Genomic DNA, 12,901 nt, shown 5'->3' on the forward strand with positions numbered 1-12,901 from the left:
AAAATGCTTAGCTGGCAATGGGTGACTTGAAGGTTCTGTTTATGGTGATTATTTATTTTAAGAAATTAATCTAAAGTAAACCTCAGTGGCTCTTGGCAGTTTACAAAGATCAGCAAGGTAATCTACTGATAAAACACAGGAATGTAAAATCCATAAAACTAAAATCCTGGCTGAATGTTCTGAGTCCTCTCCTAAATTCCAATAAAGCAAAGGTCCGCTTCAATTCAACAATTGTGAAATCGTATAGGAGAACCATAGAATTGGTGGGAAGAGACCATTTAAACCATCTAGTTTAAATGCTATTCCATGTAAGAAACTAATTAAAAGTATCCCTGATAGATTTTTTGAACCTATCCAGTGAAGAGATTACCATTTTCATCATGAATCGAACTTACCATTAGGAAATTAGAATGTTTTCTAGCAGAACCATTTGTACATGGAAGTTATCACTTGGCAATTGGATCAGCCAAGTATCCACAAACATGTGAATTTGAGTCTCTCTTAAGATATACTATGCCATAATACATAAACATCATAGGAAGAGAATCAGAAGTAAGGACGCAAATGGACTGGATATCTGTAGCAAGCTGAGTTTACAATTAAAGGATAACACCCACACTCCTGGGAACTACATATTTTTCTGGAATTACTAGTTGATCTTTGTGTGTTCTGCTCTTAAAACACACATACATATAAACATGCATATTCTCCTCATTCAAACTTTTTTGGGTGTATCCTCAGCTGATATTTTATGACCTCACAGTAACGCATGTATTTAGATTTTTTTCCTCTGTATTTCACTGTCAACCATCACAGTGGGTGGCTGGCTACTGTCTTAATGGCATGCCCTGTCATGTAATCCTTATCTAGACAACTATATTTCCAGTCTATTTGTTCCTTGGCAACCATATAACTTAAAAAACAAAACAAAAAACCTTTTCTCTTATTCTTTGTTTAATAGGCCCATCACTCTTTCCTTAGCCACTCCCGATTTGGAACCAGTTCTTCCAATTTGTGCTCAAGAGTTCAAAGGTCAAGAGAAAAGCAAATCATTGTTCTTCCACATCCTACTTTTCTTCAGTAATCTGATTATTCCTGCTACTGGATTGTATCAGAGAAGCAACAAAAAAGTGAGCTGACTTAGTAACACATTATTGGGTCTGCAGTTTCTGCATTATGGACTAATTATATTATTTTTCCACTACTCACTTGGCTTTCTGGAACATCATAGTCAGCTCCCCAATAAAGGGTCATTCCAAGAGAATAAACGTGAATCTGCAACACAACAGAGCCAGAATGGTATCAGTGAAATTAATGTTGTAGCAAACATTCTAAGAAGAATTTTATTTATGACAGGAGTGAAGAAGGCAAAAGACATGGAGTGTTCCTGAAAAGACACCAAGACTTCTAACTACATGAGTATTGGATTACGTGAAACAGCTGCTGCAGAAAGTCCTTCCTTACGTAAATGTTTTCAATCTTTCTCTTTTCTGGAGCAAGAAAAGTACTGATTTTAAAACCTATTATCTTTTTGTTCTAATTTAGTGAGTGACCAAAAACGCATTCTTTTGTCTGTCTAGCATTCTGCCAAAAATGTATCTGAGTACATAATTTCTTTGGTTTAGAAATGAAATCATAACCCAGAGACTCATGCAACCCTGTCATTGTGTTTCTGGAGGTGATTATAAATGGGAATTGGTTTTGGTGTTCAGCATTTTTGTGGGATTTCAAGAAAAAGCTGAAAATAAAGCAAAAGCTGAAAATAAAACAGACTTCTACTAAGAAGATAGCTTGATGAAACATAATTGAAGCAAATAAAAATATATGTATAATTCTATTTTTCTACTGAAAAAAATGAATGAATTAAAATATAGAGTAATGGATAGCAAAATATTAATTTTGCCAAACAAAAATTTCTGTCTTCAAACCATGATTTTATCTTAATTTGGAAAGCATTGCAATTTAGAAAAAATATGCTCTAATGCTTGCCTAAAACCTCTACTTCAGTGGGAAAAAAATGCACATAATTTAAACATCATGAATGGAAATGTACATGCAATTTTCTCAGTTAAAGTCTTAGTTGACACGAGACTTCCAGGGGAGTAATGGCAGACTGAGGATGGCCCTGATTTTGCAGAGCTGACAGCCACGGCAGTTAAGAGGAGCTGACGAAAGGTCTGGCTCTTCGGAACCATCTCCAGATAAAGGGGATGTCTGGATCACCCAGATGCACTCCTTACCGAGGCTCCCTGTGAAGAGATCACAAATTTGCGATCTCTCGTGGGCTGAGCGCTCTGGGAGTCGCGGGAAACATCGAGCCCAAGCGGCAGCGCGGAGCCTTCAAAAGGACACTACATTCGCTTTCACTTCCTCTTTTAATTACTGTTGGAAACTACTTATTTGTGCTTTATTCGGAAATTAAAAACCCTCTGAAAGGCAAGTTGCTGCACACCGGGAGATTTTCTTTCTATCCTCAAAGAAAGAAGATTAAAAAAGTGTTAAGGTTAAAAAAAAACAACACCTTTAACTTTTAGAAAACAGCCAAAGTGAGCTAAGAATATTGACTGTGGACAGTTAAGGGGCCAGATGGATCTGAAAGAATAATTTCCATGGACTGTTCTAAATTTTATAAAAATATAGTTGATGATTTTGGAATTAACTGTAAGAGGTTTTACAGTGGGAAAATCTCCATTTTGAAAATAAACAAAAGATAAGACTGGGCTTTGAAGGTTAACTAGAGGGAACCAGAGAGCAATTAGAGGAAAAGATACTTGTTGACATAATGGAGGAATATTGTCTTATTACAGAAGAATTTAAATCTGTTTGGGAACAAAGTTTCAGGACTTATTCCTAAAACTGGATCTAACAGAGGTTATAGAAGAAGAAAAGATTCCACTGGATAAAACAGAAGCTGATGATGATATGAATAAGGATTTTAAAATGGACTTTAAGAAATTGCCAGACTATAAAAGAGATATGGAAGATACGCAAAAAGATGCTATGGATGTGAAAATGGATTTAAAAGTGCTTGACTACAAGGAGAAAGTAGCTGTAATGGATATACAAAATTTCCTGGTTGATGTCTTAATAATTAAAGGGGATATCCAGATCATAAATAAATAAATAAATCAGAAGAGCGACTTTGAGAATTATTTTACTTTGGATCCACAGAAGAGAAACACTAAATCTCTGAAGTTGTTTCTGAAGACAGACAGGGAGAAAATGATAAGAGACTATACAAAAGATAAGAGAACTGTCTGGGACCTTATTTGAAGAAGCAACTGACAACTAACCCTCTTAAAAAAGAGAACAAAGGAGTTCAAAGTGGACTTATTGGATCAAGGTTAAACTGTTAAAGTTCTGATATTGGGTTGTTATTACTGGAATCTTTTTTTTTTCCTGACCGTTCATTTATAGTTATAAAAGGGATGTATCTGATTTAGTTTAAAATATACATGTTACTATGACTGATATTCCTTATGCCTATGGGGATAGATCTTTTATGTTTTACTCATTAGAAAAAGTTAAAATGCAAAATAGATTTATTTGTCTAAGCTTAAAATACAAAGTTTAGTATTACTGGTACTCTTAATGGTTTTGGTGAATAAGATTGATTAATCTTTTTTATAATTTGGCTATTGTTTAGGGATGATAAATGGGAAGAAGAGATTTTTTTCTTCTATAATATTAAAGAAGGTGTTAAATTACTGCAAATGCTTATATTTGTTTGGGGGGGTAAGTCATTTTTATATGTCTTTTTCTTTTTTCTTTTTCTTTCTCTCAATATTTCTCTTTTTCTTTTTTGTTTGTATATCTTTTTAGTTTTATATTAGCTTTTATACTGTATATGTAAAGCTTCAATAAAATATTATTTTAAAAAAGGCTTAGTTGACATGTCATGATCAAATTATGGCTTGGCCATCATTACATGCCTAAGTTGCTAGTGTAACAGCCACACTAAAATCCAGAACTTAATCTGTACTCTGGATGTTCCACAGCCTAGCCATGAACTAAGTTTGTAAAAATATGACGAGGTCTGCCTGATAGAAATGCCAAGTTGACCTTACAAACACTGTTACATAAATTTACACATTTTCATGATGAACCAATTAATTAATTAATTAATTAATTATATTTGTACCTTGCTTCCCAGTATAAACAAATCTCAAAGCAATATACCTACATATTAAATAAACAATATATGTGATAGAATTCTATCCACCTCTCCAAAAGAGCATATATTAGGATAACGGAGAAAGATTTTCAACATGAGCTACACTGATGGTACAAAAAGACTGATAAAGTGTATGTTGAGGAGCTATACAAAAGATAGTTTTATGTAATGGTATGTGGGAATGACCTTGGGAGACAGAAGGAAGAGCTGCAGACTAGACAATGGTCAGATAGGCAGCTGAGCCTGCAGAAGCAATGGGGGCATGGTAAATGTCTCAGAAGGGGCCCTCCCTAGTTTCTTGGACTGTAAAGGCGAGTGGGGAGAGATGTATTTTCAGACTTGCAAGATTCTGTTAATGTAACCTTACAATAAAGTTAGAGCTAATACTTCTGGGTGTGCTTGTTGTCTGGACTATCCTGAAAGGCTGAAAATTTATCCTGAATCTCAGATCATGATACATACATACATACATACATACATACATACATACATACCAATCCATCCATCCATCCATCCATCCATCCATCCATCCATCCATCCAAAACAAGCAGCCACTCGTTAACCAAACCCACGCCCCACCCGCCCCTTCAGGCACCCTCGCTGATCTCTATAAATGCCCACAACAAGGTCACATCACCCTGGGCACAGAGAGAACTGCTCCTGTCTGTGCTCCTGCACTCTGAAGATGCCGGTCACAGATGCTGGCAAAACGTTAGGAAACAAAACTTCCAGAACACGGCCACACAGCCCGGAAGACCCACACAACCATCATATTCCGGCCATGAAAGCCTTCGACAATACACTGCATAAAATTGTTCACAGATTTCCTTAAAAACTGCATCAGATGTTTTCAGTCCAAGCCTTGTTACTTGTAAGGTTTCTACTGTTCAGTTGAAATGTCTCTTTACATCACCTAAGGTCCTTGTGGGTACTATACAGATTCATGTAATAAATATAAATAAACCAAAGGTATAAACAAGAATTCACAAAAGACGCTGCTTGCTTCATACATGCCTTCTTCCATGGAGGATGGAGCAGGACCTTTTTTTGTTATCACCTGAATTAATATAAATAAGCATATTTCTATTAATTCAGGTGATAGCAAAAAAAGTATGTGTATATATATATATATATATATATATATATATATATATATATTAAGCCAACTGCAAAGAGGAACCAATGAATGAGCTTCTTTGCATTTGTGCAAATCCAGACAGCATGTTGAATTTGGGATGGAGCCTGACGGAGGCCAGGAGGGGAGATCCTATGCATGAAGGGTGCACACGAAAAAAAAGTTTCAGTTTCTTACAACTTCTTATTTAAGGATATATCCCAAGTGTGGTTTTTCTCAGCTTCTTATTTTTGTGAATCTGTTAAATTTGGTTGAACTTGAAAAAAACTTCTTTAAAATATATACTAAAATTTGTATGTATTTTTCTGCATACTTCTTCAAAAAAAGACATGTAAAATGTTTCTGATGTACATACTGTAATTATGCAAACTTTTTGCCTTGTATATACAGTTTTGCAAACTGTGCATTACTTTCATAAATGAATATATTTTATAGACATTTTCCTAATATATCTTTTCACTATTGGAAAACTGTACCCCAAAATTTGAAGGACAGTACATTTTGAATAACTTTCAGTATATGTACTTGTTCAAAATGAGAAATTAGATGGTTACATTCTGATATTAACTAAATGAATTTCTTCTCCATTCTTAGCATGCAATATGATTTCCAGAGTTAGAGCTTCACTCTTGTGTATGAAGGCAGATCCTTAATAAAGCAAATCTTAACAGTTACAGAAGAAGAAAAAGTAATATAAGACAGTGTTCCTCAACCTTCACAACTTTAAGATATGCGGACCTCAACACCCAGAATTCCCCAACCAGCATGGCTGGCTGGGGAATTCTGGGAGTTGAAGTCCACATATCTTAAGTTGCGAAGGTTGAGGAACACTGATATAAGAGACAGGCTTTTTCAACTGTGTTTTGTGGAACCTAGGGTTCTATGAGAACTTGTTGGTGTTCCATTTTGTTGTTGCTGTTTCTGACTAATGGCAAAACAATGTTAACTCAAACTCAGTCAATTTTCTATCACTAGAGCATTGCCTCTTGATCAAGGGTTCTAGGAAATTGATTTTTAACAGGTTCCACAGCCTGAAAAAGTTTGAAAACCCCTGGTATAACCTATATTATCATTCTTTTCTCACTTTTCTAAATGCATCTAAGAAAATATATCAGGAGAGAGAATGATGTACCTTTTCAACATCAGAAAGAGATGATAGTGGCTGATTTTGGAGAACTTCTGGTGCTGTGAATGCTCGCAGATCTTGGTTAGAAACATTTTCATCTGTAAAAGTTATGCTGCCAGATGGAAGCAGCAGAAGAGACCACGGAGAGATGAGAAAGCCCAGAGCAGTTGGATCAGCTGTATTTGGAAAATGGAAAGATCCAATTAGCAATTCAAATAGCAGATCGAAATTCCTTTTATGTGTTCATTCAACAAAGACAATGTAAATTAAAATAACCAAGAAGAGTTCTTGTCCAAACATGGTCCAAAGATTCACCGCCAAACATTTCAGGACTTGTTCATTGTCGAATACCCATACAACAAATCCATTTGGTTTCTTTGAATCCAACTTCTGATAATCTTTCTGATTTATAAATAACAGACAATGGATTTGGAATCATGTCAAAATATATGGGATGTGACCTATAATGCTTCTGTAGATTCTTCAGTATGCTGAATTTTAAGGTTAAAACTAGATCTAATCAATAGATCTCATAGCTAATCAAAAAGGCTGGCAGAGATGTGGGTGGGATTTCCGCTAAAGGATTCTCTTAATCCTTCGCATGTATTTCATTATAAACCATGAGACTGCTATTACCAACCTATGTCTGCTAACGTTTGAGTAAATTCAGCTAAAGTCATTGGGATTTCTTTCTGAGTATATATGTAAAATATTGGACTGTCAGGATAAGAAAAAATTGGCTTTTTTCCCCAATCTGTGAATAACTGAATACATTGTCTTGAAGTAAAATAGCATATGAGGATTGTTTCAAAACAACATGATTCTGATCATCAAATTAACTTCAAGGATTAGCCTTTGAGATTAGAAGGGTTTTTGTAGACTTTTTTCTTTTTCTTTTGGTGCCTTCAAGTCAGTCTTGACTCTCCTGGACAAGTCCCTGCAGTTTTCTTGGCAAGATTTCAGAAGTGCCTTGCCATTTTCTTCTTTCTAGGGCTGAGACAGAGTGATTGGCCCAAGGTCACCCAGCTGGCGTTGTGCCTAAGGCAGGATTAGAATTCACAGTCACTTGGTTTCTGATGCCTTAACTACTACACCAAACTGGCTCTCTATCCTAGACTTAACTATCTCCAAATCTTTTCAGTTGTTGATACTATTAATTTAGCAGGAACTATGTACAATACCACTTTACTGAGCATAGCTCTTTGTCTTGTCTTACCTAAACTCTCCCCCAACATGGTGTGCTTCCGATGGGTTGGACAAGCATCAGACTGGCCAAGCCAGAATTACTTCAGAGTTTAAGTCCTATTGATCTGGAGTTTCTAGGTTGTCCTAGTGACAATAGTATGCTTTTGGGACAAATTCTTTCCTCCTTTAGAACACATACATCTATATATTTCCTATATTTATTTTAGTCCACACATTTGAAGAAACTCAATATTTTTACCCAGAATTCTCCAGAAGTCTAGAACCTTTGCTCATCTGGACTTAAGTAAAAGAAAGTGAATTAGGATGACTTCTAAAATCTTTGTGGTCTTGTACCCCTATTTATAAATCATACAATTGGTCCAAATGATAAAATCAGCCTGTTTATCATTAGTAAATAATACTCATATAATTCCTCACTATTAACAAGGTAGATAATGTATCATGCACTTAATGCAGTAGGTTCCAATTCCATATTTAGTCATTTTGGGGATTAAATCGAACATCTTCCCTCCTTCAGATTTCCTAATTTCACTTTAAAACTGATTTACTAAGTAAAAATAATTAAAATGGTGCTTTTGATATGTTCTTTATTAAAACTAGGAGGTTAGTTGATGGAGCAATGGAGATATATGGGAAGGAAAAAGACACAAGAACTTCCATTCATGTTCTGTGAATAATATTGCTATAAAGGAAAGCAAACATTGAAACAATGCAGCCTACATTTGACCTTTCAAGACAGGCAAATTTCTACCATGAAAAATGTCTATTCTTGTAACAATAAAATCTCTTTGGATAGAATCTGTCAAATATGCTATTTATGATGCATTTTAGCCTTTCTAAGGGATACCCTCTGTCTGATTCTACCTGAGAAATGATATGATCCATTGTTGAGGCATGCCAAGAGATTCTTCCTTTCATAATATTTGAGCCTGGGGCCATCCAAAGCAGCTAATTGATGGCAGATTCAGAACAAATAAAACTACTTTTTAACATAATACATGGTCAAAGAATGGAATTTGCTATCACAAATGAAATGGCGGCCAACTTGAATGGCTCTAAAGTGGATGGACTTTATGATCCCCAGTTTTGGAAGCAGTATATCTCTAAATACCAATTTCTGGAGAAAATCACTAAGAGGTTAGTATTTCATTTATATTCCAGCTGTGGACTTTTGGTAAGACTTGGCTTATTCACTGGGGGAACAAATTGCTGAACTAGACAAATTTTTGCTCTGATGCAGCAGAGATCCTCTTAATATCCTTAAATTTTAATCTGACAGATGGTTTGCTACTGAGAACAGCCAGATGTAAACCATTTTATAGAAAGAAGAGAAAGTTTCATCTCCTGCCCCGAAGCAGCTACAAGACACCATCATAGCACTGGTTGACTCTGCTGTTACAGTTAGAATCATAATGAACGCACAAAACCTGAAACTGGACAACACTGTAGGTTCCATTCCCATATCACAGTGTGATATAGTCCCTTTCCCAGGCAATTGCAGATACGTTATATCTTAGAAACTCTTGATCTTTCTGCGTTTACACACAAAGGTATGATCTCAAACCTCCATAGCCTGGCTCACAAGATCATTTTAATCCTAAGTAATAATGCATGAAGCTCTTATGAAATATTCTCTTTCACCAAGCAACATAATTGTCTAATTTCTGCCAGGAAGTAAAAACTTTATAAAGGCCTCTGAGATCAGGCAATATAACTTTTGGTAGCTGTTGATTTCTCTGAGTGTTCTGATGTTTTTACTGTCTCTTATGTGATTTTTAGCATGGTAAGACTCTGAGTTGATTCATCATCATCATCATCGTCATCATCATCATCATCATCATCATCAATATACTGCAAAAATCCACAAGTACAAACAAGCAACTGACATTTATTGTAGCCTGCTTCATACTAACCATTCCCCTGTGTATGAGAACAAAAGGGAATACCACTTTTAAGACAGAGCTTGCTGTTGAATTTTATATATTTTCAAAAACATTTATACCAATAATTTTTGTTCCAACTCAGTTGCAGCTTAGTTAATGCTTTTAAATCAATTAATCTAAAAGAGAGTGCCGATGCAAGTCAATTTGCTGTCTGATGGTGATGGACTGGAAAAGGAAAAAGAAGTATTACCCAACAGCATGCTGATTTAATAGTAAAACCACATAACTTCACTGAGGTACGCACAAATGTTCAAATTACTTTTGTACCACTTATTAGCAAAATAAATTTTTGCTGTTCTGGGCAAGTAGCCCATATATTTATGTTGAATAGGATGCCAAACTGTAGGTAAGGAGGGAAAAAGCAAACAAATAAGACCAGTGTTTTTAAAACTTTCCTTTCACATGAAAGGACTTCCTACATGTTTTATAGTTCTAACACCACATGGAAGTACAGCTTCAAGTTAAGGTAAACTCCAAAGGGAATCAAATAGCCTAAAATCCCAATTTATTTTCGGCAAACTCAGTCCTGTCTATACATTTGGCTAGATTATGCCCCAGGTTGTCTTTTCAGGACATTTCTTATCAACAAAGGAAGATTGCACATCCATACGAAAACAACAAGCAAGATCCAACAAATTAAAACCTACTCCTGAAATCAAGTCAGTTTACTACTGGGGCTTCCAATGAGAACCTTCTAGTGCCCTCAGACATCCCACCCAACCTGATTTATAATTGATTTTTTATTTTATGTCTACTTAAAACATATGTCAGCATGCAGCAAAACAAATCACAGTCCTGAATACCATCTTTATTTGCACGAATGCTCTGACGCTCATACAGCCCTCACTGGCATTCTTTGAACACAACAAGGGTAGTGACTGCTTTCTTTAGAAGTATGCCTGTCTGCACAGGAAAAATACAAAGGTAAGCTAGAGGTGATCAAGAGTATTATGGGATCAGGTTAGATAAAAAAGGAGGGGGGAAAGGGAGAGAACAGCACCACCAGTTTGACATCTGGTAAATACGTGCTTTGTAACTGGGAAATTCCCCCACCCCCAATTTTTCAAGAGCAACCTACCAGCAACATATTTCAGGATTTCAAATGGGCTCACCACAGTATAGTTTCAAAAGGTTACCAGTTCCTGGTTTAAAAGTCTATACCTGCTTGGATAAATTATTGTCAACATGCACATGCGGCTCCCTTTGTGCTATCACATAAGCAGTGGTGGTAAGGTTATAGAACTCTAGGTCTTTGGGATGATATTTTGTAAAACGGGCATCTGGTAAATCCACAAAGTATGTTAACGGTATTCTATTATCCTCTATAAACAATTCTTCAAGTTCGAGGATGGTTTGGACCAAAACCTACTCAGCAAGTGTGGAGATCATTGTGAAGCAACAAAGGGAGGCCACAAAGTAAACTAAATTCTTCGCCATAATGAACTTGGGATTCCTTCTGTCCCTCTCTAAGCATGTGTCAAAACACTGTGGAAAATAGCACTTTAGCACTTTGACCGGAGCTCGGCCACCCATCTTGAAGAAAAAGGTATACAAAGCCAGTGTCTGCAAAACAGACTGGAAGACAACATTTTAAAGGTTAAACAAGAGCTGCAAATAGACGTGGATTTAATTTTTTAAAAATACACCTGGCAGAAACAATGAAGAAAACAAAGGCTTTTGGGGATTCAGAGATCCAGCGGTTGCACTGTGAGGTTTCTTCTATCTGCCAAACTAAAATCAGCCAAACAAACACAACTCAGTGCCAAGTTTCTTGAGAAACAAGTACAAAGAATCTTAATAGGAAAAATGTGAAAGGCAAGGCGGGGGAAGCAGCATGAAAATCAACTCTTTCATATTCCCTCACAGAGTCTGAGACAGCGACTAAATGAAATCAAGGGATAATCAGCAAAGTGATTGTTGCATAATTCTTGTATGTAGAAAGTTACCATCTAGGAGAACAAACTTTAGTAGAGGCTTCTCCTGATATTATCAGTTTCCATACGATATGGGGAACTGCTTAAACACACATCTCTTGCTGACTTGCATGAAGGGGCTTTCCCACCTACTTTTTCAAATGCTCAGGAGTCTCTACAGGCTACACAAAAGGAGTCTTGGGGAACATATGCATCTCACAAGCTTCCTTGCTTTAGCATGTGTGTGTGTGTATGTGAGAGAGAGAGCGAGAGCGAGAGCGCACACACACAAGGGATCTTGTCTGAGTTCCATTAACTGAATACCTAAAAAAGATCTTCTGCAATCATTAGATCATGTTCCAACTACAAGCTCCCATCAGCAAATCCATTCTGGGCTAATATATTAATAAGCAATCTCAACAAAGGAATGATTTGCAAGTTGACATAACCATAGTTTATGTTCCTGGCCCAGCATTTGTATTTTCCTGCCAGATTCTCATCTCCTCCTCCATTTCCTGGACTCTTGTCCTGAGCTGAGTTTTTCCCCAGACTCTTTCTTGTAAGAACCACCCACTGTTCTTTCCCCTATTAAGGCCACAGGCAAGACTGTACTTTTTAACTCAGCTAAGCCTAATTAAGCATGGTTTGTTTCTTTTGTAATATGTCTCAAGAACCATCTGCTTTCTTTTTGTACCTTGTCTCACCACACCCTCAGAAGTGTCTGGGGTCAAACAAACTGCTTTGCCATTTGGATCCTCCCAATCAGAAAAAACTCATAGCATCCACAAAGGAAGCCCCCGCTTTGCTTCTTGAGATCTCATCTTGAAGAGGAGCAGGTCTTAATTCCTTTTCTCTCCTCCCATCTCTAATGTTCAAGACATTCCAAAAAAGAGTTTTGATCTTCTTCCCAGGACCACTGGAATTTTTTTGGAATGGCACCTGGTCAGTTCTGTATCATTTTCAGCAGATTGGTGACCTAAATCCAGAACTATGCTGCCTGGTCAAAAGAACATTGAGAGTGGAGTAAGCCCTGGCAGGAATCAGAACTAAGTAGTGTGGCTTCCTTGTTTTTTTAAAATAATACTCTCTTGTAAAAGCAATATATCCTTGTTATTCTGGAAAAAAAAAATTATACAAAGGAAAGATACCGGAGAAGAGAATTCTGCAACTATTTTCATTGCATGGGTGATGGAAAATAAGACTGATGATGATGATGATGATGTTCATCATCATCATCATCATCATCATCATCCAAAAGGTGCTGTAGATATATAATAACTCATCTTACTTTTCTGTTAGCCAATAGTAAGTCAGTGTGGTATCATAGTTCTTTAACACACTACTTAGATGGGAAGGTTTCAGTTCGAATACTGATTCAGCCATAAAACCTACTGCAAAAATAAC

General features: G+C 36.4%; 1 protein-coding gene across 5 annotated transcripts in view; it reads right to left on the reverse strand.

The window, feature by feature from the left end:
* PTPN13 (protein tyrosine phosphatase non-receptor type 13) overlaps positions 1-12,901 on the reverse strand; it is a 147,611-nt gene that overhangs the window by 86,495 nt on the left and 48,215 nt on the right. For all 5 annotated transcript variants that reach the window (XM_088133097.1, XM_007420703.3, XM_088133096.1 and 2 more), the window contains exons 3-4: positions 6,442-6,611; positions 1,210-1,275 (exon numbers count right to left, since the gene is read on the reverse strand). In XM_088133097.1, the coding sequence (XP_087989223.1) occupies positions 1,210-1,275; positions 6,442-6,611 (236 nt within the window). The remainder of the gene's footprint in view (positions 1-1,209; positions 1,276-6,441; positions 6,612-12,901) is intronic.

The sequence above is a fragment of the Python bivittatus genome, unplaced genomic scaffold, assembly GCF_059951505.1.
Source record: "Python bivittatus isolate LINGU-HERP-01145 unplaced genomic scaffold, Pbiv_v1 ctg000070_np1212, whole genome shotgun sequence".
Lineage (NCBI taxonomy): Eukaryota > Metazoa > Chordata > Lepidosauria > Squamata > Pythonidae > Python > Python bivittatus.